The 21,298-nt window shown below is 39.8% G+C and overlaps 1 protein-coding gene across 7 annotated transcripts in view; it reads right to left on the reverse strand.

Moving 5' to 3' along the window:
- Positions 1–21,298, reverse strand: part of samd4a (sterile alpha motif domain containing 4A) — a 177,093-nt gene that overhangs the window by 61,096 nt on the left and 94,699 nt on the right. For 6 of the 7 annotated variants that reach the window (XM_060829141.1, XM_060829143.1, XM_060829140.1 and 3 more), the window contains one exon: positions 18,266–18,529. The exons of the other annotated variant lie outside the window; for it this stretch is intronic. In XM_060829141.1, the coding sequence (XP_060685124.1) occupies positions 18,266–18,529 (264 nt within the window). The remainder of the gene's footprint in view (positions 1–18,265; positions 18,530–21,298) is intronic. 7 annotated transcript variants of the gene reach the window in all.

Consider the following 21,298-nt stretch of genomic DNA (forward strand, 5'->3'; position numbering starts at 1 on the left):
TCTACTATCTCAAATCAGTCTTTAGCTCCATTAGTTCTCCCAATACATTTTTCTCCAGTGATAATGATTGTTTTCAAGTTCCTCCCTTCATTTTACCTATGATTTTATACTAATTTTGGGTTCTCTTGAGAGAGGATGGACACAAAATATTTGTTCGATGTGTCTGACATTGCCTTGTTCTCTATTAATTCCCCAGTTAGGAACCAAAAAGGTTACTTTAGCTACTCCTTTTAATGTAGAAGCTTTTACTGTTTGGCAAGAAATATGAAACCTGTTTTCAGCACTGCAGATGTACCTACAAACCAAGAACCGCAGTAGCTCAAGGTAGAACTCTAATTTTTCAGGGCAATTAGAGATCGACTATAAATGATTGTCTAGCTGCAATATGCACGTCCAATGAAAAGGGAAAAAAATGTTGCAACATCAATACAAGGTGATTGAGGTTTGAGGTTTTTTTCCCTTGCCTCATCCTTTGGCTTAAAATGAACTTCACAGGTGAGGAATTACATATTTTTCCTTAAAGATGCATCAGAATACTCTGATATTTACACGTGGTGATAATCCATTTTGCTGCACAAATAATATTCTACAAGTTAAAATTTAAGAAAACAATTTCTGTTCTTTTAAAAAATATAATTAATGGCACTTCACTAGCAAATTCCCACAGATTTATCTAGCAATATTACTGTAAATGTCATTGAACACACAATATTGGCAAAGCTACAAATTTAAAATACTCTTCAAACACAAGTCTTGGCAGATAATGGAAAATAAACATGATGCACCAGCTTGAGAAAACACTTGAATTAATTTAATAAAATCAAATCTGAAACCAGATTCTCATTCAAAATGCACAGCGAACAAAGTGCAGTATATTGTTGCAGCAATCTGCAAATAGAAAACAATAGTTGCTTGCAGCAAATGCATAACAGCAAAACCGTTTTTTATTGTTACTTGCCAATTCATAAAAATTGACTGTAAATACCAGAGTAGAAAGATGGGAGAGAGAGTTGCCAAGTTTGAACATTAAGGTGTTAGATGGGTAACTCATTTAAATTTGCCTTTGATTGCACTGAGCATCTTGAGCACTGTTTTCATATGTAGCAAGACAAAGACATCATTCAGACTTTGATTAATAAGTAATATTCACACTACACATATCCAATAGGACAGTCTTACCATCTCCCATTGAAATTTAATGGCATTATGATCGCTGATTCTCTGCAGCTTCCTGGCTATAACATTGACCAAAAATTATACAGGCAAGGAAACCACAATATGTAATTCATAACCTGTCTACCTAGTCAGTCCACAATCTATTTATGAGATCGAAGTCAGAATGTGATGGAATACTCTTTGCTTTCTTAGGGGAGTTTGGTGCAAAACAGTGCTCAAGATGCTCAATGCAAAGGCAAATTTAAATGATGTACTCATCTAACATCTTAAAACACTCACTTCCTTCATTGCTAAAGCACATTGTCTAGTGCACCCAGTACAAGATATATTTTGGAAGTTTACCAAACTTCTTTCAAAATGACCTAACTAATACCTCTACCAACTAGAAGGACATGGAAGCAGAGGCATAATTTGCAAGTTCTCCTCCAAGCCCCACTGGCTTGTAACAGTGTTGCTATTTCTTCATTGGATCAAGATCCTGGAATTCCCACCCAGTTTGCGGATGCTCCAGCATCAGATTGGTTACAGTAGCTCAAGATGACACAGGTCCTTCCCATGGGAAATTAGAGATGAGCAACCAATGTAGACCTCAGCAGTGTGGCCTGAAAGTTTTTTTTAAAAAACTGGAAATTGCACAGTACCTGGAGTGATATTACTTTCAAGATAATATTTTTGTCCAATATTTCTGTACCTCCAATGCACCTTTTTAAAAAATTGTTAGACCATATTCAACAGATTCTGAAACAGACCCCAAACTCCAAAACGGCCTTACTCAATTACATATGCAAGGAAACCTTTTCTTCCAGGGAGAAGAGATATTCTCTAAGAATAGCTTGAGAATCGAACAAGTTGACATTCATTCATAAAATGATCACTAATTTTGGAAAAAAAACCATCTGGAATTACCAATCAGCAGTGGAGCTAAGATGGATGCCAATGATCTTGTTCAAAATAGCAGCCTTCTGATGCTAGAAATTGAAGGCATATTGGTAAGGCACAATCCTAATGATACCATACCACTTTCACCTCCTATGCTGAAGGCATACCACTTGAGGTCAAACTCTAGATCAGTTTTTAAATACTTAACTATAATTATTTCTCATTCTTCCCCACTAATAAGTCACCACTTGCTGCACTCCCAACTTTGTACATCAACATTTTTCACCTTTGCTGCCCTCTGACAAAAATATGTTCAACCCTTCCTTTCAGCTCTTGCACTACTTATCCCTTTCTAAACTCTGTCCAACAATCTTGCCACTCCTGATACTGTTCGTAGCTCCAACACCTTTGGCACTTCTCACCCACTGTCACACTTAACACCAGATTCGCACCTGCGCGCGCGCCCCCCCTCCCCCCCCGAAGAGTGAAAAAGTTTTTCCTCAAGCCCCCCGTTTTTCAACTGAAAATTATGCCCCTTGTTAATGACCCTTTAATTAAAGGGACACAGCTGTTTTCCAACAACCCAGTCTTACACACCTCAATCAGGTCCCTCTCAGCCATCTCTACTTATCTAACCTCTCATCCCAGGCTACATTCAAGTGAATCTCACCCCATCCACTGCGATAACATTCTTACTATAGTACAGTGACCTGGACTGCTTGCAATACTCCAGTTGCAGTCTAACCACCACAACACAACATAAAACCCCCTCCCCTGCTCTTATAATCTTTGCCAAGACTGATAAAGGCAAATGTCCTGTATGCCTTCTTAACCAGGCAAAAGTGAGGACTGCAGATGCTAGAGATTAGAGTGTAGATTAGAGTGGTGCTGGAAAAGCATAGCAGGTCAGGCAGCATCCAAGGAGCAGGAAGAGAGTTTCGGACAAAAACCGTTCCTAACCACCTTGTCTTGCTGCCTTCCCATTTGTTGATGACAAACGCCAACCATCTGCGAACAACTAAGATAGTCGCTCAGGTAACTGAGCAAGGTGTGTATAGGATGGTCCTTCGGACCTCTGGAAAGGAAGGTACTGTCTTTGTCTCTGCACTAAAAGAAAACACCTAAAGCCCAAAGAAAACTGGCTTATTTTCCCGTCACTAATTTGCTCTAAGCTGTTGCTTTTAAACAATAAGTCAGATACTTTATACATTATGAAACATATGACAAGGCATAGGAGCAAAATTAGGTAATTCAGCCCAGTGAATCTGCTCTACCATTAGATCAGAGCTGAAATGTTTCACAACCCCATTCTCCTGTCTTTTCCCTGTAAGCTTCAATTCCCATACTAATCAAGAGACTATTTTTGTCTTACTACAAAGAATGACTATGCCACAGAATGCTGTGGAGACAATGAGTTCCACAGATTCACCACTCTGGCTGAAGAAATTCCTCATCTCAGTTCTAAAGGATTTTCTCTTCACTGAGGCTGTGACCTTGCCAGTCTATCCATGCCAGTCTCTAACTCTAACACACTAAGCTTACTCATCTGTGGCTTATCAAAGGTCTTCTGAAAATTCAAATTTATAATGTTCACTGGTTCTTAGAACTCTGAGGAGATAGCAATCAAGTTAGGCAATCAGGTTTGTCAAGCATTATCTCCCTTTGATTAAGACATGCTTATTCTGCCCTTTTTTACCATGCACTTTTCAAGTACTCTGCAATCTCATCCTTAATAATGGAATCAATGTACTTGCAATAAGTGGTTATTTTTGTTAAGTACAGAAACCTGGACCATGCTGTCAACCTGAGTCTAAACAATGGGTAAATTGGGCAATTTAGCGCACTTTGATAAAGTCTTAAACTTTCATGGCTCCAGGGAGGCACAATATAGTAAACTATTTGAGTGCAAAGTTGCTAGGCTGGTTTTATAATGTTGTAATATCTAACATTAAAATCCAAATGGTTTTTTGCAATAAAAGCAATTTCTCTGGTAAATTCCACAAGTAACAATGTAGTAATGGCTTTGGTTTTGGAATAAATATTTCAGTCATCATAGAGAACACCCCAGCTCTGAAGGTAGCAAGCACCTTATTTTAATATTTCATCCAGTCAGTACAAAGTCTTAAGAACCACAATACAATTGTCAACATAGACTTTCATGCTCAAGACTGACATGAAGATTGAACAGAGAACATTTTTGTCATTTACATAAATGATGTGGATGCGAGCATAAGAGGTACAGTTAGTAAGTTTGCACATGACACCAAAATTGGAGGTGTAGTGGACAGCAAAGAGGATTACCTCAGATTACAACATGATCTGGACCAGATGGGCCAATGGGCGGAGAAATGGCAGATGACGTTTAATTCAGATAAATGTGAGGTGCTGCATTTTGGGAAAGCAAATCTTAGCAGGGTGTGTCCACTTAATGCTAAGGTCCTAGGGAGTGTTGCTGAACAAAGATATCTTGGACTGCAGGTTCACAGCTCCTTGAAAGTGGAGTTGCAGGTAGATAGGATAGTGAAGGCGGTGTTTGGTATGCTTTCCTTTATTGGTCAGAGTATGGAGTACAGGAGTTGGGAGGTCATGTTGTGGCTGTACAGGACATTGGTTAGGCCACTGTTGGAATTTTGCGTGCAATTCTGGTCTCCTTATCGGAAAGATGTTGTGAAACTTGAAAGGGTTCAGAAAAGATTTACAAGGATGTTGCCAGGGTTGGAGGATTTGAGCTACAGGGAGAGGCTGAACAGGCTAGGGCTGTTTTCCCTGGAGCGTTGTAAGCTGAGGGGTGACCTTATAGAGGTTTACAAAATTGAGGGGCATGGATAGGCTGAATAGACAAAGTCTTTTTCCTGGGTTCAGGGAGTCCAGAACTAGAGGGCATAGGCTTAGGGCGAGAGGGGAAAGATATAAAAGAGACCTCAGGGGCAACGTTTTCACGCAGAGGGTGATACATGTATGGAATGAGCTGCCAGAAGATGTGGTGGAGGCTGGTACAATTGAAACATTTAAGAGGCATTTAGGGGAGTATATCAATAGGAAGGATTGGGAGGGATATGGGCCAGGTGCTGGCAGGTGAGACTAGATTGGGTTGCGATATCTGGTCGGCGTGGACATGTTGGACAGAAGGGTCTGTTTCCATGCTGTACATCTCTATGACTCTATGATTCAGACAACAGTGCCACAACTGAGCCATGGCGATATCTGATTTTGAAGTAAAGAATATTTTCAATACAGGTATCACCTCAATTCTCATTTAAATATTCCAATTCCAACTGGAATATGCACAGTGATTCCCTGATCCATTATTTCTGCTGATAATGTATCAGGAATTGTATTTCTGCACCAATAATATTATTCATTTTTCCAGGAAAGTACTTTCAAAGCTTCACAAGTTTTCTAAGAGCTAATCACTTCGCAACAGACTATGCATACAATTTACCACCTGAAGTTGGCCCAAATGCATTTGAATGCAATATGGCTATTCAATAATTATAGCAGGAAAGTATTCTGCAAAATATTTATGATAAAGCTAGCACAACATGTTAAAATGGTTTACTGAACTCAGCACTCCTAATATTGAAGTTCTGCATTCAACTATATTTTATTTCATATTCAAATGTAGGGAAGCTTCAATATGATATTTCAAAACTACATTTATAATCTGATCCACTTATATTGGATTAGTTTAACCAGATAAAAGGAAAATTGTAGACCGTATCCTGACCCTTCTGCCTCAAACTTCTTTGTAGCAAACTTGACTCCCCATCTTCCTTGAACATTGCACCAGGATCTCTTTTTAAAAAAAAAACACAAATCTGCATATAAAAAGGAAGCGTACCTTTATATCCATTGACAAAAATTCCAAACTGATCCTGATCTCAAATGCCTGTGGCTTTCAGCCCATTTGATTTGGAATTGTGCTGAAGAGGCAGATTGAATGCAATCCCTAATTGGTAGCTTTTTGATAATGTCAAAACATGACACAAGCATGCTTATGTGCTTCTGATGTAATATGCTTTCCATCTCCAAGTCACTTTGGTTCATCCTAAATGCTGCCAAACCATTCAAATTTCAAATGACTGAGCCTCAAACATCTCAGTTCTCCTTTCTGGTCTTCGCCAGTAGGGAATATACAGGTATGAACATGTGAAAAATACTGAACTGTTTGGGCAATTTCTGGCTGAGAGGATTTTTTTAACAAGGATTTGAAATGACTTTGAAATTAAGTCAACAGTTTAATATGGATTCAGATCCACCTGCTGATTACCAAAATGACAAGTGACTTCAGAAAATAGCCAAGCAAAATATTTACGGAGATAAGTGTTAGGATTTATTTTCCAGAATTGCTGAAAGAGTCAGTCAATTTTGGAAGAGATTGCAGCACCCCTGTTCTGATGGTTGCTGACAAACTCTATCTACGCTTGATTTCTATTTTGCCACCCAGGAGTGTTTCAAGAAGGAAAATCCCCAAAACTGGAAAAAGGCTACAGTCTCTCTCTCACTCTTGTTGGGGATAATCTGCTATCGGGGTACCTACATTGGGGCTAGGGAGGGGAGCACCATTATTAAAGCAGACACTATCAGATACCAGCTAAAACACAGCCATGTAAAGTAAACCCAGCCACTGCAGGACTGTCTGCCTGGGGCCACATTCCTGGGGGATTAGAACATGTCCGTCAGTTTCAGATCACCCTGTTACTCTCTCATTGTTAATAAAGGAAACCGGTAACTATCGGATAGTGTAAATCGCACCGATACTACACTTGATTGATAAAGTACTTGCTAATGCCTCCGCTGACGTCAAACTCATTCGGGTCCTATGTTAAATGATAATATCTGTATATTCAACTATGGAGAACTATTGTGAACGCCCAGACAGCCAGACGCATGGCAATGAGGAAACCCTTCCAAACAATAAACTTTTAATTTACAAGATCGGAAACTGCCGAACCCAGGATGTCTACCCATTGTTCAGCACAGCAGGAGTTGGACAGGTATCTCGGGGCAGCCAATAGAGACACTAATCCATTCACAGACAGGTGAACCGACCAATGAAAGAGCCGAACAAGGGGAACCTGACCGGGAACTCGAGGAAGCGCGAAGTATAACTGCACCAGATCCGAAGGGAGAGACAGAATGCCTTCTCCAACGAATTTGCATGCTTTTGAATTCGTTGTATAGTTTGCCAGTCTTGATTCTGTAATAAACGGTGTTTTTGCTCCAAACTCTAGCCGGTTTGATCTCTCCTTCCAACGAACACGTGGAGACGAGACCATTCGGTTTCCGTCTCAACACTCTCTCTCCCCCTTTCTTCTTGAAAAAGTTTGGATCCTGATAAAGTTTACTCACTTCACTATTTTGTCTACCTCAAATCAGGCTGCAGAACTTGGTCCACCATCCAAAGACTTGGATTCAGGACGATTTCCACCCCAAATGAAAGCCATGTTTAGAAAACACTCCAATCTACAGCTGTCGGTAATTCAATGTTATCAAGGAATCCAGCGGACAGTGTGAATTCGTCAAATTCAATCTTTTATTTCTCAGACCACTGACCAGTAAGGGGTTTTTCTTTTATCCATTTTATATCATTGCTGCACAGCCTTTGCTGTTTTGTGTTGTCTGTGTTTCGCTTTTGGGAGTATGGGGATTCAGTTCTAATTCTGTAATAAATCTTAAATGTTAGCCAGTTTTGCTTTATAACAGATTTTTTAATATGTTAAAGCAGTCTGGGGCAAGGCTCACTCTGGATAGTGGTGCAAAAGGGAAGCGTTTGGGCATTTTGTTGATTGAATTAAAACATTTCCACTAATGGTGCAACTCAGTAGGGGAAAACAATTACCAAAACATTCTATCCACACTTATAACATTCCCCACATAAATTCCTATTCATCCACATTGCTGCATCAACATCCTTTTCTCACATCAAATCCTGTTCTTTGTGGACTTCTATTGGCTGCAACTATCAAAGTCAAAATCCTTGCGTGCAGAGTTTGTTCTTTTCTCCTGCTATTATGTTACACATTTTTGAACAGAGACACGACTATTAGTAGCAGTTACAGGAATGACAACAATGGTTGTTCAGATAGAATTGGATTTCATCCTTGCTCTTTTTTTAAAAAGAGGCTGAGAAAAAAATTTAATGGAGGCATTCTCAAAATCAAAAAGGGCTTCAATCAGTGCTCAAGATATATTGGTGCATTCATCCCCTAAAAGCCCCAAAATGCCTAGGAAAAACTAATTGGAGAGTGACCAGAGTAAGGCTGTCCCTGTACTTCAGAGAAACCAAATCAGTGAGGAGCTGCTGTTCCCTTCAGACACTGTCTTTTTCTAGCTCCTCCAAATAACACTTTTTTTTGCTGCTTACTGATCAAAGGGCAGAATCTATGAATGGAGGAGCAGCAAAGCCAGGAGGGAGGGATCCTGCAACTGGAGGAATTAAGGCTGAGTCCTACACCCACCATGCAGGAGACTTTCAGCTACACTTATCAATTGTTGGACATCCTTTTGGAGGTTAAGAGGAGGAATCAGAAAATGAAAAACAACAACAAAAAGTTTTAGCCTTCACAGGGATGTTGAGCAAGGGGAGTGTCTACTGCGGCAAGCCCTGATTTCTACTGAAGCTATAAAATGGATATGGGCCCCAAACCTTGGCTGGAACAGCGCAATTAATCCAAATCTACTGGAGCAGAAGGAAAGATGTTATTTTGGAAGAAGATATAACTTATCTACATTGGAGGTGTCTAGGTATTCTGGAGTGCCTTGTAGAGATCAGTGATTCTATAGAATTTTTCCATAACAAAATTCAAGTGTTCTAAGTTCATAATAATTATTATTTTTGAGCTGCAAAATGGGATTGGGTCAAATGGGTGGACCTGCTAAGATGGATGGGTGTAAGGTGGAGAAGTGGAAGGGAGAAAGAAGTGGAGTGGGAGGGTACTGGAAGACGGGCATTAGAGCTTATGGTGGTAAGGAAGGAAGGAAATAGGAATTGAATGTGATGCTTACATGACTGTGGTCAACAAGAAAATTGAGAAATAAAATGAAATTCTTTCAACACAATTCATAGAAACCCATTAATTTTGGAAGCAGGCCATTTGGTCCATTGAACCTATACTGACCCTCTGAAGAGATTTGCCCAGACCCACCCCATCCCTGCATTTCCCCATAGCTAATCCACTTAGCCTACACACTCCTGAACACATGGCAATTTAGCATGGCTCATCCACCTAACCTGCACATCTTTGGATTTTCATATTAGCTGTCACATTTACAATTTGGAAACTCTTGCATTAGGAGAAAGTGAGGACTGCCCTAATTCACCTACTAACTTTGAATCAGTTAACAAAAACGGTCAGTTTAGGCTTGTAAGTCTCTATTTAAAATGTTTGGGAATTTATTTTATTAAAATGAAACTGTAAATAATCCATTTTTGTTTAAGTTAAATGATTTAGTATGGATATAAAGGTACAAATGTTGTTTCTAAAGAAGAAAGCCCCAAACAAAAATACAGAAGGCAATGCTATTAAATGATAACATCTAAAATGATTAATTAAATGAGAATGAAAAATAATCCCCTGAAAAAAACCCAAACAGTATACAAGTATTAAAAATAGCCATTAAGAGTATACGTTAAAAAGAGTATTGAAAAAAAATTCTGATCCCAGGTTTACATAGAATAAAGAGAAAGCTAAAGTGTCGATTAACCAGAGGGCACAGACAAGATAGTTAGCAAAAAACAAGAACAACTTGAGGGAAAAAAAAATTCTTAAATGTGAGCCACAGGCTAGCTTTTTATGTTGCTCCACCTGATAGGCTGGTGGACAGATTAGATAGTAGCTTTCAAAAAGGAAATGGACTAAATATTTGAAGAAAGTTTGAGATGCTAAATTTGAGAGGGTGCAGCAAGGGTTTACAAAGATGTTGCAGGTTTGAGTTCTAGGGAGAGGCCGAATAGGCTAGGACTTTTCTTCCCTGAAATGGTAGGAGGTTGAGCGGTGATCTTAGAGGTTTTTAAAATCATGAGGCCCAAGGTCTTTTTCCTAGAGTGGAGGTGTCCATAATTAGATGGCACAGGTTTAAGGTGAGGGGGGAAAAGATGTAAAAAGGACCTGAGGGGTAACCTTCTCATGCAGAGGGTAGTACGTGAATGGAATGAGTTGCCAGAAGTAATTGGTGGAGGTGGGTACAATTACAAAATTTAAAAGGCATCTCGAAGAGTATATGAATAGGAAGGGTTTAGAAGGATATGGGCTAAATGCTGGTAAATGGACTAGGTCACATTGAGATGCCTGGTCAGTGCAGACAAGTTGGACTGAAGGATCTATTTCCATGTTGTTATAACTGATTCCATGGAGAAATATTGGTGGTTTGGAATTAACTAGCTCACTCTCCAAATGAAATAATAAAAAAAACACTAAGGACAAGAGAAACCCAGCAGGTCTGGAAGTATCTCTGGAGAAAGAAACAATAACTAATTTGTATCCAGTCTGATAGGATTCTCCTTTGGTTTTTGGTTGAATAATCTTGATCATCATTTGCTTCCCTTCACTGTAAGAACTAGGGTCTCAATAATTACACTGGATGCCTTAAAGATAATATAATTTAAACCCCATATTGAGATAGGAAGCAATTTTCTCTCATTTTCTTTTAACAAATTGCAGTTTTCACTGTTTAATAAATGTGAAAGTGCTAAGGAATGCTATGGAAATAATCAGGAAACAGAATCATACTTTAAGGAGATTAATCAAGAGCAAAAAGCTAAGTAATTAAATGTCAGGTGTGAGGAAAAATCTGAAGTAAAAATCAAAGACATAAACCATTGATAATGATTCATTTCATAGAAGAATAATTATTAATTTGTATTGTGTTTAAAGGAGTAGTAATAAAAATGTAGAATATGTACAAGGATTAAGCATACTAACTAGTAACAAAAGATGGTTGTGGGTGGAGTTTACATAGTGTAAAATGATAAGGTGGATAAGATACAAGTGGGAATTGGATACTATGTGCGAGTTGAAAGGGACTACATATTTGTCCTGTTAAAACTATAAACTAGGATGAAAGTTGACTGTTGTTATATAACTAAAATACCTGGAGAATTTCGCAACTTGGGAACATGGATGGAGGTTTGCTCATCACCCTACTAGGTAACATCTTCAGTGGACCTCAGATGAAGAACTGTACATGATACCTGCTTTCTATTTATAAGTTTGGGTTTCTTTGGGTTGGTCATGTCACTTCCTGTTCTTTTTCTCAGGGGGGTGGTAGATGCGGTCTAATTTGATGTGTTTGTTGATAGAATTCCAGTTGGAATGCCATGCTTCTGCAAATTCTGACTGTCTGTTTGGCTTGTCCTAAGATGGATGTGTTGTCCCAGTCGAAGTGGTGTCCTCCTTCCTTAGCTGTAAGGATATTAGTGGTAGGGTCATGTTATTTTGTGGCTAGTTGGTATTCATGCATTCTGGTGTTTTCTGCCTGTTGTCCAATGTAGTGTTTGTTAGTTTTTGCGTGGTATTTTGTAAATGACATGAATTTTGCTTGGTGTCTGTATATGGTCTTTCAAGTACATCAGCTGCTGTTTTAGTGGGTTAGTGGGTTTGTGGGCTGCCATGATGCCAAGGGGTCTGAGTAGTCTGGCAGTAATTTCTGACATGTCTTTGAGGTAGGGGACAGTGGCTAGAGTTTGACAAAACATGTCCAGAAACCCTAGCCACTTTGAAACCTAAAAGATCAGAAGTGGTACATAACTGGGAAAAGTCTTGATGAGTCCAGAAAGGACAAAGTTTTGTGAATATTTTAGAAAAAAAAAGGAAGTGAGGACTGCAGATGCTGGAGACCAGAGTTGAAAAGTGTGGTTCTGGAAAAACACTGCAGGCCAGGCAGCATCCAAGGAGCAGGAGAATCAACGTTTCCGGCATAAGCCCTTCTTCAGGAACGAGGCTGGTGTGCCAAGCTGGCTGAAATAGAAGGTAGGGGCGCTGGGAATACAATAGGTGGAAGGAGGTGAGGGTGAGGGTGATAGGCCGGAGAGGTCGGGAAGATTGCAGGTCAAGAGGGCAGTGCTGAATCCAGGGGTTGGGACTGAGATAAGGTTGGGGGGGTGGGGGGTGGGGGGAATCCAGTTTCCTCATTTTCCCACCCCCAACCTGATCTCAGTCCCAACCCCCGGATTCAGCACCGCCTGCTTGACCTGCAATCATCTTCCCGACCTCTCCGCCCCCACCCCCTCGCCAGCATATCACCCTCACCTCCTTCCACCTATCATATTCCCAGCGCCCCTCCCCCAAATTCCCTCCCCCCTACCTTTTATCTCACTTGGCACACCAGCCTCATTCCTGAAGAAGGGAATATGCCCGAAACGTTGATTCTCCTACTCCTCAGATGCTGCCTGGCCTGTTGTGTTTTTCCAGCACCACACTTTTCGACTATAGAAAAAAAAATTCAAGGTCATCAACTGGAACTAATACAGGACGAATAGAGACCTTGAAAAATGAAAAGGTTAAGGTTTCCACAGTGCTCTAAATAATTATTGGGCCTTTGTTTAGATCAAATATGTTTAAAATACAAGAAAAACGATAAGGTTGCTGAAATATTTACTTTTTCTGGTTTACAGAATAATAAATCAAAACTAAATTTAAGGCTAAGTCATGTCAAGGCAGCTCAGGCAGATGGGATGCTTTCTGCGAGATGTGGAAAGTCAGTGACACTTCCAGTGCAGGAAGTTGATCTATGCTGCAGCCACTGCAAATTCCATTTCACATTTGGAGTAGCAACTAGAGTCATTGTACAGTACCTGCAGATTAGCTGGGAAGGATGGGAGTTAGAGTAGCAAAGGGACAGGAGCCTAAGTGGGGAGAGACAAGCATAAGGGGAATGAAGACAAAGGAAATCTAGAGAAGTGGAAGGCAGAGGTAACAAGGCTGAACACCAAATAGGGCTGGAGTACAAGAAAACAAAAATGTCAAAAAGACAAGTCACAAGACACTGCATCTAAATGCAGAAACATTTCAAACAAGGTTGATGAACAATACAAAATTGTAATAAATAAAAACCGAAAGAACTGTGTGTATTAATCAAACAAAAAAATTGCTAGAAAAGCTCAATTCTGAAGAAGGGTTTTTGCCTGAAACATTGATTTTCCTGCTCCTCGGATGCTGCCTGATGGGTTGTGCTTTGCCAGCACCACTCTGATCTAGACTCTCATCTCCAGCATCTGCAGTCTTCACTTTTGCCCTGCTGGAAAAGCTCAGCTGGTCAGGCAGCATCTGTGAAGAGAAATCAGTTAATATTTTGGGTCTGGTGATCCTTCCTCAGAACTGTTCTGAGCAAGAGTCACTGGACCAGAAATGTTAACTGATTTCTCTTCACAGATGCTGCCAAACTTGCCAAGCTTTTCCAGCAATTGGTTTTTCATTTCTGTAACAAAAATAGTTCTTTCGGTTTGTATTTAACTTACTGCCACATCTCTTCAAGGCATGCTACCTTGAAGTTCTGCTTCTCTCTATGAGATTTCCGTTTCAATCGTTCTTCTTATCCACCAATACTAGTTAATTTCACTGTCACACTTGGTGTTTGACCAAGAATTTGCTAAAATTCATTTCCACAACCATATCACATTCCTCAGTGACTGCATCCAGCACAGAATCAGCCCAATGTGGATTCCAACTCAAGTTTCAGCACTCATGCTTTAAATCCACCGAAGATCACAGTACAGAATTCTAAATAGGTACAATATAATTTTGATTACAGGATGAGACTATGGGGTGATCAAGAATAAGAATTGAACATTGAAAGTGCATTCAACTTTTAAGGAGGGGCAAGTGGAAACAAGATGGATGATGTTGTTAAAGACAGACAAAACCTGCACAGTATGAGAAAGGATACTGATGTAGGAAATCTAGATGTATAAAATCAGTCCAGGTGCAACTATTATGCAACAAGGAGCAGAAAACATTCATGGGTGTCGTTAATCATCAGTGTCCAACTGTAGTAATCATACCAAGTGAGAATGGGATTAAACAGAAAATTAGAAATACATCCAACAATTGTGCTACATAAATCATGACTTATATGGGTGATTTAAATCTATATACTGACTGGGCAAATCACATTTGCGTTAATACTGTGGTGGCTGAATATGAAGTCCTTTCGGATAACCTCCAGCATTTCCTACTACTGTTAGCAGGCTAACCAGACTGACAAATGATTCGCAGACAAGAAACAGAGTAGGAATAAAGAGATCTAATTCAGAGTGGAAGGAAGTGACGAGTGAAGTATTGGCAGTGTTTGAACCCCAGCTATTCACAATACATATCAAAAATTTGAATGAGGGATTAAAAACATGTGACAAAACTAGGTGGGATTAAGTGTGCTTAAGAAAACATACGCAGAACATGAAATGCAACTTAGAGAAGTTCAGTGAGTGGACAAATCATCATTGAATCTTTACAGTGTGGAAGCAGGTCATGAGGCCCATCTAGTCCACATTGGCCGTCTGAACAGCATCTCATCCTGTCCCACCGCCTTACCCTATCCCTGTAATACTGCATTTCTCATGGTTAATCCAGCTAGCCTGCACACCTGTAGGCACTACAGACAATTTAGCATGGTCAACCCACCAAACTTGCAAATCTTTGCATTGTGGGAGGAAACCTGAGCAACTGGAGAAAATCCACACTGACACGGGGAGAAGGTGCAAACTCCACAGTCCTAAGGAGGTGGAATTGAACCTGGGTCCCTGGGGCTGAGGGGCAACGGTGCTACCCATTGTGCCATCCCTGCCAGGTAATATGGCTAAAGGTGAAGTAGTACACTTCAGTAGGAAAAATAGAATGGCTGAGTAGTGTTTAAAAACAACTAGATTGGGAAGTGTTGATGTACAAAAGAACCTGGTTGTTCTTTTACACCTGTCTTTGAAAACAAGCATGTTGGCACAGGAAGCAATTATGGAGATAAATGCTATCTGAAACAAATGGTTGGAAAAACTTAGTACATCTGGCAGCATCTGTGGAGAGAAAACAAAGTTAACATTTTGGGTTCTGTGATCCTCTGTCAGAACAGACAAATGATATGCTGGCATTGAAAAGGAGTTTTAGTACAAGAGCAAGGAATTTTTACTGTAGCTGTATACGGCTTTGTGACCAAATCTTAAGTATTGCAAGAACCTTTGGTCTCCTTACCCAAGAAAAAGCATATTTGCCATAGAAACAGAAGTCATATTGAGAAGCACAATGATTCATACAGAACCAAGCAGATTGAATGCAGAGATAAAGTCTGGTCTGCCAAGAAGGTCCAGAACAAAGTCTTGTTGACTCAGTATGTGTGGTAAACCATTTCATACAAACACAAATTTTCTTCATTTATATAGCATGGTGAGTCTGTGGAATTCTTACCCTCAAAAGTGGTTTCAGGCAAAGTCATGAATATATTTAAGAATTAATAAATAGATTCCTGCAGAAAGAAAGGTGTCAAGAAGCATGGGGCGGGGGGGGTGAAGAGAGCCGGAAAAGAGGCAGCGAAGGTTCTATGCTAAGAGAAAGGATCATGTTGAAATGACAGAATGGGCTCAATGGGCTGATTGCATAATCTCGCTCATGTTTTCTTTGCATTTATATCTGTCTGTTTAAATGAGTATGTACATATTTGTGGTTTTTTAAAAAAGGGTTATAGTTTAAGTGGAATGGGATTTTTTTTGTTATTTGATTAAGCTAGTGTCAAAAGAGTTATAAGTTACTTCCTGTTAATGAAGAAACATGGTGCAGATTCATTTTGTCAGTCAGGAAAATTGGTCACCTTGATCTAATTGGGATTTTATACATTCTGTAACAGCTGGAGGTGGTGCAGAAGGTGGGGGTGGATGTACCAGCAAGTGGGAGAGATGTGCCACCAAAAGACAGCTCCAAGTTTTCACAACAGGATTCCTTAGTCACTTTTTTGCAACCTGGCAGACAAGCGCCAGTATGATTTTATCTATTTAAATATGTCCCTATGCAGACATGTGCATTTTGGAACCAGTTTTTAATCCTACTCACACTGTATAACATTGACTGTACTTTAAAGTAATTACTTGCATTGGAGGCATTTTCAGATGCATTTAGATGGCGCTTTATCACATAAGAATTTATTTTCACTGAAAAGATTTCACTTCTCACCAATCTGTTTTCCTGTCTTACTCTCTCGGTCAGAATTGATTTAGTTCACTCAATAAAACGATTATTGGTTTTCCTTTCTCAGTCAAGTACTTATGGCAACAGCCTGCGATCTTGAGCTTTTGAACAACTCCTACTGCACAAGAAATCTTAAAATGGAATTTTGCTCTCCAAATCTTAAAGCTGGATCACTACCATACATCTTTAAATCACCAGAAGATGACAACATAAACCTCATCCCAACTTTCCTTAAATATGCCTGCCACAGGGCGCTACATAGCTAACTAGTCAAGAAAATAATGTTTCAACAGTTTAAAGTTATCCAGTGACCAACCAGAACGTGAACATACCAGAAGTCAGTGATGCTATATATAAAAGATAACAACCAAGATCCTCCATATAACCATGCCAGATTATAAGGCGTACTGTTGCCTTCTGGAGGATTGCACTGTCACAATTCAATCATAGCTATTTTTAACATTTACAAGTTAGAGAGAAAGATTCAAGTCATTATACATGTATCTTTTCTGAACAAGCCTAAAAGAATTAGTCTAGTTTTTACCTGAAACACTTGGTGACATTATTAGCCTTGACTGTAAAATATACCAAACCTGGCAAGAATGTCTGCTTATTTTTCTACAACATTTGAACCCTCCTGAAGATTGAACAATCATTCATTGCAAACAAATTAACCGCATGCACTTTCAAATTCATTCTGTGACAAATGTTCTACAAAAACAAATTTTTTCCTCTGTCAAAGTTCTTTCAATGTCATCTTCCAATATTTTAAAATTGGAAAGTCTGTTTCAGAAACTTTTGTTTGGACAATTTTAGTCTCGGCTGCTACAACTTTTTTTTGAAAAACAAGAAAAGATTTATTGCAATTTACAACGCATTCAGCTACCCAACTCATCAACATTGTGTGGTGACTTTTAACTGGGTATATTTTATCACTTAGTAACCATCTGAAGCTAATCGTCCTGAGCTATCAATATACTGATTTGCCAGGAGAGAAAGCAGTACACAGTGACAAGAAAGTTCCTGAAAGATCACATACCACAAACAGCTGTGTTGGATAACAAGGTCATGTCATTTGACTAGAGAATAGTTATTTTGACATGAACACTAGTTGAGACAACAGCCAGGTTGGTCAGCTAAAGAAAAGCATTATTGTGATCTCAATTTATTTTCAGTCACTAAAAGTTGGAATCTCTACTCATAACTGTTCTTTTGAAAGACACAAGCGTAGCATTGTATAGAGTCTAGACATGACACTGAGCTGATCTTAAAACTTTAATTTTGGCCAACCAAATATGGATACTGAAATCAAATGCATCTTTTTCATTCCAAAAGGGAAGGATACTATTAACTAACAACCAGGAAGATGAATTTACAGTTGTTCTACTACTCATCAGCAGCAGTTAGGGTGTCTTAAAATGCGCGAGACAAATCCTTATTCAACAGCTGTGCATATCAATACAAATATTTAGATTTTTTAAAAAATAGAAACCTTTCTTATCTGCAACTTCTATGAGACCTTACATTCAATAAGACAGACATACCATTGTATATATATCACAGTGCTTATTTTCTAGATTAATTGCCTATTGACACTGAATCCACTTGCTATCTAACAAATGCACCACACATTTTGAAGTTATCCAAAAGTTATTTGGCTATTATTACAACCTCCTTTTCTTCCCTATTCAATGGAGCATAATATGACACATTACATGTTGAAGAATCAAAAACTATTAGTAACTATTAATAACAATGAAAACAAATTGCTTTGTGGTGCAAGTTTTCACTAATTCACTCATTTGTTTTCCTTACAAAAGTCTCCTTATTTTGATTAAACTCTAGACTCTTACATTAAAATCTGGTGCCTGAATCCAGAGTTACGTAATCCTTGAAGTTTCGAACAAAGTCAACACTTCAGTAAAAAGCGGAACTATCAAAATCCACTGTAGTATTGATTAACAGACTCTCCACTCCACGTTTTGCACAACCTGTTCGGAAATGTATATTCTTCAGTCAACATCATTCTAACAATTACCCACCTTTCATGCCACTGCCCTCCTCTTGGAATGTATTACGTGTCACTGCTTGATCTTCAAGATGCTCACTTCCACCACTACCCGAGGAAGCAACACTGCTCTGTGGGGAGAGGGGAGCATGATCTGATGGGATACACTGAGGTCCCCTTGCTCGCAGGTCTTCATGGGACATCCATCCATGACCTAGAGGCTGGTTTGGCACATTGATTGGTGGGGTAAGAGATACTGAACGCTTCAGAGGGCTGTGGTGTGTCTGGCCTGAGAGAACTAGAAAACATATTTAACAACAGTTATTCATTGAAAGCAGTGCAGTGTCAAAGCCTAAAATTTGCAAACTTACCAAAAGTCAGTTTCAAACATGTACATAAATGACTTGAAGTTTTAATCCAGTAACAATTTTGCATTGAGACCCAAATTTTGTGGTTTCTATATCTTAACATTGTATAACCTAGGAAACAGATCATAAATCTATTGCTCACCAGCAGAATTCACTGATATTCCAAAAAATCCACATGTTCTACAGAGTTTAGGAGAAGCTTGAAAATCATGCAAAATTGCTCCTCAGCTTATAGATAGAGTTGGGTCAAACGAATATTCAACAGAGTCTGAAGCCATGTTATTCCTATGCACACATCTTTACTCGGTACCACCTTCATGGCCTTCTTAAATGATACACAAAGAGCAAATTAGCAATCATTTACTGAGAATCATAGAGATGTAAGCACGGAAACAGACCCTTCGGTCCAACCCGGCCATGTTGATTAGATATCCCAACCCAATCTAATCCCACCTGCCAGTACCCAGCCCATATCCCTCCAAACCCTTCCTATTCATATACCCATCTAAATGCCTCAAATGTTGCAACTGTACTAGCCTCCACCAATTCCTCTGGCAGCCCATTCCATACATTTACCACCCTCCACGTGAAAACGTTGCCCTGTAGGTCTCTTTCATATCTTTCCCCCCCCTCACCCTAAACTTATTTGCTGTAGTTCTGGACTCCCAATCCTAGGGAAAAGACTTTGTCTATTTACCCAATCCATGCTCAATTTTGTAAACCTCTATAAGCTCACCCTCCTCAGCCTCTGACGCTTCAGGGAAAACAACCCCAGCCTGTTCAGCCTCTCCCTGTAGCTCAGGTCCTCCAACCCCGACAGCATCCTTGTAAATCTTTTCTGAACCCTTTCAAGTTTCACAACATCTATCCACTAGGAAGGAGACCAGAATTGCATGCACTACTCCAACAGTGCACTAACCCAATGTCCTGTACAGCCACAACATGACCTCCCAACTCCTGTACTCAATACTCTGACCAATAAGAGGAAAGCATACCAAATACCTTCTTCATTATACTATCTACCTGCAACTCCACTTTCAAGGAGCTATCAACCTGCAGTCCAAGGTCTCTTTGTTCAGCAACACTCCCTAGGACCTTAGCATTAAGTGGACATATCCTGTTAAGATTTGCTTTCCCAAAATGCAGCACCTCACATTTATCTGAATTAAACTCCATCTGCCACTTCTCAGCCCATTGGCCCATGTGGTCCAGATCCTGTTGTAATCTGAGGTAACCCTCTTCACTGTCCAATACACCTCCAACTTTGTCATCTGCAAACTTACTAACTGTGCCACTTACATCACATCCAAATCATTTAAGTAATGACAAAAAGTTGAGGACCCAGCACCGATCCTTGTGGCACTCCACTGCTGACAGGCCTCCAGTCTGAAAAACAACCCTCCATCACCACCCTCTGTCTTCTACCTTTGAGCCAGTTCTGTATCCAAATGGCTAGTTCTCCCGGTATTCCATGAGACCTAACCTTGCTAATCAGTCTCCCATGGGGAACCTTGTCGAACGCCTTACTGAAGTCCATATAGATCAAATTTACTGCTCTGCCCTTAATCTTCTTTGTTAGGTCTTCAAAAACCTCAATCAAGTTTGAGACATGATTTCCCACACACAAAACCTTGTTGACTATCCATAATCAATCCTTGCCTTTCCAAATACATGTACATCCTGTCCCTCAGGATTCTCTCCAACAACTTGCCCACCACAGAGGTCAGGCTCACTGGTTTATAGTCCCTGGCTCGTCTTTACCACTCTTCTTAAACAATGACACCACGTTTGCCAAGCTCCCGTCTTCTGGCACCTCACCTGTGACGATTGATGATACAAATATCTCAGCAAGTGGCCCAGCAATCACTTCTCTAGCTTCCCACAGGGGTCTCAGGTAACCTGATCAGGTACTGGGGAGACTGGGCAGAAGCTGCAGACAAGCTGAAATTGCATCCCGAAATAAGTACTGGAATGCAGCTTTGCAATCAAGGGAGCAGAGGTATAGCAAAGGAGAATGAGCAACTAGAGAGAAACAGTGGATGCAGTATATGGAAAAGCTTTTGAGAACATATTTCAGGGTAAAAATTTACAAACATGAAGCTTAAATGAGATTTGTTGACATTTTGTGTTATAACATTGGGTTGGAGAGAGAGACATAGAAAAAAAACTGTCAGATCAGTCTCCATTTCATTTGTTAGTTGACGTGCACTTGGTGTTTTGATCACTAGTACCCATATTTATCATCTGTTAATTCTGGATGTTAGCACATGTATTCTAGATTGTATTATTGTTCTAATCTTGTATAGTTAAGTTTGCTAGTTACTCAAACAGCAGCTTTACTCTCTCACTAGGTTCACAGTCTGTTTTAAAAATAAAAAGTTGTTGGTCTCTCGCCAGATCATCTCAGTCTGGGGTCATAGAGTCATAGATGTACAGCATGGAAACTGACCCTTTGGTCCAACCCATCCACACTGACCAGATATCCCAACCCAATCTAGTCCCACCTGCCAGCACTTAGCCCATATCCATCCAAACCCTTCCTATTCATATACCCATCCAAATGCCTCTTAAATGTTGCAATTGTACCAGCCTCCACCATTTCCTCTGGCAGCTCATTCCATACCCGTACCACCCTCTGAAAAAGTTACCCCGTAGGTCTCATCTTTCCCCTCTCATCCTAAACCTATGCCCCCTAGTTC

Source organism: Hemiscyllium ocellatum, chromosome 8 (genome assembly GCF_020745735.1).
Source record: "Hemiscyllium ocellatum isolate sHemOce1 chromosome 8, sHemOce1.pat.X.cur, whole genome shotgun sequence".
NCBI classification, from domain to species: Eukaryota; Metazoa; Chordata; class Chondrichthyes; order Orectolobiformes; family Hemiscylliidae; genus Hemiscyllium; species Hemiscyllium ocellatum.